Source organism: Hydra vulgaris, chromosome 02, assembly GCF_038396675.1.
Source record: "Hydra vulgaris chromosome 02, alternate assembly HydraT2T_AEP".
In the NCBI taxonomy this organism is placed as follows: domain Eukaryota; kingdom Metazoa; phylum Cnidaria; class Hydrozoa; order Anthoathecata; family Hydridae; genus Hydra; species Hydra vulgaris.
In genome coordinates this window covers 38,510,596-38,514,524 of record NC_088921.1, presented here as the reverse complement: position 1 = coordinate 38,514,524, position 3,929 = coordinate 38,510,596, and the positions used below count along the sequence as shown (strand labels likewise).

At 26.6% G+C, this 3,929-nt stretch overlaps 1 protein-coding gene across 1 annotated transcript; it reads right to left on the bottom strand.

Annotated features, from left to right (window-relative positions):
- Positions 1-1,105: 1,105 nt before the first annotated feature.
- LOC105845804 (BCL-6 corepressor-like protein 1) lies at positions 1,106-3,318 on the bottom strand. The gene has a single exon (XM_065790807.1). It carries the CDS (start codon positions 2,891-2,893, stop codon positions 1,604-1,606), a length of 1,290 nt encoding a protein of 429 aa, XP_065646879.1. The 5' UTR covers positions 2,894-3,318; the 3' UTR covers positions 1,106-1,603.
- Between the last annotated feature and the right edge of the window lie 611 nt (positions 3,319-3,929).

The following is a 3,929-nucleotide window of genomic DNA, read 5'->3' as shown; positions in this document are numbered from 1 at the left end:
TAAAATTTATTTAAAAGCATATATTTTATCAGTATAAACAACTGTACAATATTTAAATAACTAAAAAGCAAAAGTTAAATTCAACAATACAAAAGGGAGATAGAGCCCTATTGTCATAAGGGAGATAGAGCCCTATTGTTCTATCACGATTTTATTACTGTCACGATTTGTAAATACGCCCACTCTTAAAGGCAGTTTTATTAAAGATTTATACAAATTTCACGTTCTCACGAATTTCAAATGTTCCATTTGTTCTTTTTGCTTTATGGCAATATATCCTCAAAAAACCCAAAAAAAGTTTTTTTTTTGTTTGAACTAATTATGAGCAGATTAAATTATCTTTTTAATAGTGGAAAAAATATGTAGCTTCGATGCAACGTTTAAGAGATCTGCAAGATATAATAAAAATTGTTTACTACCCTATCTTATTTTTTTTGAATTAGCGGGCTACAGGCTAAAAAGTCTCTAACAAAAAGAAAGAACAAATGTTTAACACATTGAAAAAAAAACAAGGAATTTAATTTTAGTTGTTACTAAAAATCAGTTAAAAGTTTTATCCGTCAAGTAAATTCTATACTTGACGGATGAAACTCTTAATTCGCTTACACGGCGGATAAAACTTTTAAAGAAGCATTAACTTCAAATTTCAAAATCACTAATTTTTAAAAACAAACTGACGTTAGAACAACAGGGTTCTATCTCTCTTTCGTAACGTTGAAAGAATTTAACATTCGATTTTTATGCGTTTTTACAGTTAAATAGTTGTTATCGCTTATATTGATAAAAGATATTTTTTATGTTTTTTATGTTTTATGATTAAACTTTTACTATTGTATATATAATTTTAAAATTTTGTTTATAATTAATTCTTAATTCCAACTTTCATAAATAAAGTTGAAAATAATAAAAAAATCTTAAATTAAAAGATTCAAAAAAATTTTTGAATCTTTTAATTTAACAAAATTTAAAAATTTTGTTTTTAACTTTAATTTTTTTTAACTTTAATTTAAGTGTTATTCTAACGTCACGACAAATTAATGGTTTCGAAAGTTCGGCGCTTCTCGGTGTTCTTTTATAACTTAAAAAATAAATACAAAAAAAAATATTTTTTAAAAATAATTTTGATTGCCTTTAATTAAGATATCAAGAATTTACATCATCTATCACAAAGTAACAGAATTAAGTAGCATCACGTTAAGTAACGTTACATTTAATAAAGAACATTAATATATAGTATATAATATACAGTTTATAAGTTACAAAATATTAACACTATTCATAAAAAGCGACAATAAATGCGCTTCAATTAAAAATTTAACACGGTTAAACTGTTGTCAAAAAAAAAAAAGAGAGAAAAAAAGTTAATCTTTAACAATTTTAAATTAAACCTTAACATTGCTTTAAGATTTCTAGTCTTTTGACGTTTTGATACCTGGTGTTACATGTATTATAATAATACAGTGAACCGTTAAACCATGCAACATGAACATGTATTCTGACCAGGAAATTGGTTTTGATTTGTTAACACTTTAATACCCCCTCCAACTTAAAACAGTTTTTGCATAATAATAAAAGTTCAAAGTTTAAATTGTTGAGAATTCGACTAATAGCTTGGATTTTGAAAACGAGATGAAGTACTGCTCTTGACATCTAATATTCCATCTTGTATACGGTCTGTTCGAGCTCCTTGACTTACTAGATAAGCAGCACATTCAAAATGACCTGCTAGTACCGAATAATCAAGAGCACTAAAGCCTTCTATATCACATTTTGAAATATCTGCACCATGTTCAAGAAGAATTTTAATAAATAAAATGTTTCCATCGACTGCAGCTTCGTGAAGTGCAGTTATTCCTTTTAAGCTAGCATCATTTACATCTGTTGCCCCGTTTGATAATAGCTCCATCAACTTTTTTTTGTCAAAACTCCGAACTGCGCTTCGAAGTAAAGAACCATTGTCTTTGCTTTTGTTCTTTTTATTAGTATTTACAAGAAATTTAGTTATTTCATTTCTCATAGAAGGCATATGACCTAGAACACCAATTTTTCTTTTTATAACTTTGGTTTCATTTTCTTGAGAGTGATATTTAAACGAATCAGATTTTATGGGTTTTTTTGGTACTTTTTTAATAGATACCGACTGATTTTCATTTTCGTTAATACATGCTTCGGATATTGTTTTGTGTCCAGTCCATGTCCCTTTATCAGGGTCAACATTTGATTTTGATATTTCCAAGTCATCTCTGGACTCTTGTTTTATATGATTAATTCGTTTTTCAATTAAAACAAGATTTGAAAACTTTTTATCTAGGTCGTTTTCGGATTTTGATATTTTGCGCACATTATCATTCATAATACAAGCTTCCTTTTTGTCAATATGTTTTTCTAAATGGTTTTTTGGATATTTATCATATTCTTCAATAAATCCGTTTTGTCTCTGCAAAGTTTTTTCTTTTTTTGATGATCGACGGTAGTTAGTGGTAATGGTAGATTTAGTTGTTAATAGGTGGTGGTGACGCTTGTGGGCGGAATTTGTTTTTTTAGATGATAGTGATGGAGTAAACTCTGATTTTGATGATTGCCTTCCTAATTTTCGATTGCGTGGTATAGAAATTATTGCACCATTTGGAAGTATTTTACTCAAAGTAGAAAAATCTTCGATAACTTCTGATTTTTTGAAAAAATCGTTTTCTTTTGAATTTTTGCGAGAATCATAATGATTCAATTCGCTATCGGACTCTTCGTTGCAATAAAAATATTTTTCCGGTATCTCTTTAAGTTTTTCATGCATTTCACTCGATATTTTAAAACAGTTGTTGTTTAAATCGCCATACTGATTTGTTGCTACTTCTGTAACGCAATTGACTTGACTATTTTGAAAACTTTTTTTCATTGCTCTCCACTTAATAAAACTTTTTTTCTTCTAAAAATATTTTGTCGTGATTTAAAAAAAAGCTGCAAATTCCGAAGTGATGACCTAAAAGTAATCTTTTGTCTTAATTGTTTACACACGCGCGTCTTTAAGTCTGCCGTCAAGCCAATCGAAGTCGTCAATTAAATTGCTTTCAATGGAAATGTTAAAAAAAGTATCGTCGAAAAATGACATTAAACTAAAAAAGTTTATACCAATAATCAAATATCGCTTTTTGGATTATTGATCGAAAATAACGGTTTTAATTAGTAAAACATGCAGGTTCAGTAATTAACGAGATCGTTTTTGATTTCGTCAATTACTAAACAAGATCATTTTTAGCATTTCAGTTTTGCAATTGAAATGCCAAAAATGATCTTGTTAAACAGTTTTTCCCAACAGCTTTCTGTTTAAGGTTTTATCTTATTAAGTGGCTTTCAAACCTAATTTCCGTACATTTTGATGAATGTTCATGACGGGTGTTATATAATATAATAGTGCTACTTTATAAACATCCTAGTTTTGTTGAAAAATATTGTCAAATAAATTCTACAAACACTTGATATGTTGTTGCACAAATGTAACAAACGCACTAAATCGGAATATGAAAGTCGTTGTATCGAGTATCAAAACATATTTTGGATACGCAATACAACGTTTTTTAATTATCATATATATATATATATATATATATATATATATATATATATATATATATATATATATATATATATATATATATATATATTAATAAGAAAACAAAATTTTCACTGGGTTATGGATACCAGCATCATCAGCTCGTAAAATATTACAAAAAAAAAAAAAAAAAAAAATTTCTCAAAATAAATTATTATTTGTATTAAGAGAATTCGTATTGTTTGATGTTTTCTTATTAATATAACATACACTCTTATACACGATATCTACACTGAAATCATATATATATATATATATATATATATATATATATATATATATATATATATATATATATATATATATATATATATATATATAT

Excerpts from the sequence above, each read along its gene's own strand:
- LOC105845804 (XM_065790807.1), bottom strand. The coding sequence starts at position 2,893 with ATGAAAAAAAGTTTTCAAAATAGTCAAGTCAATTGCGTTACAGAAGTA.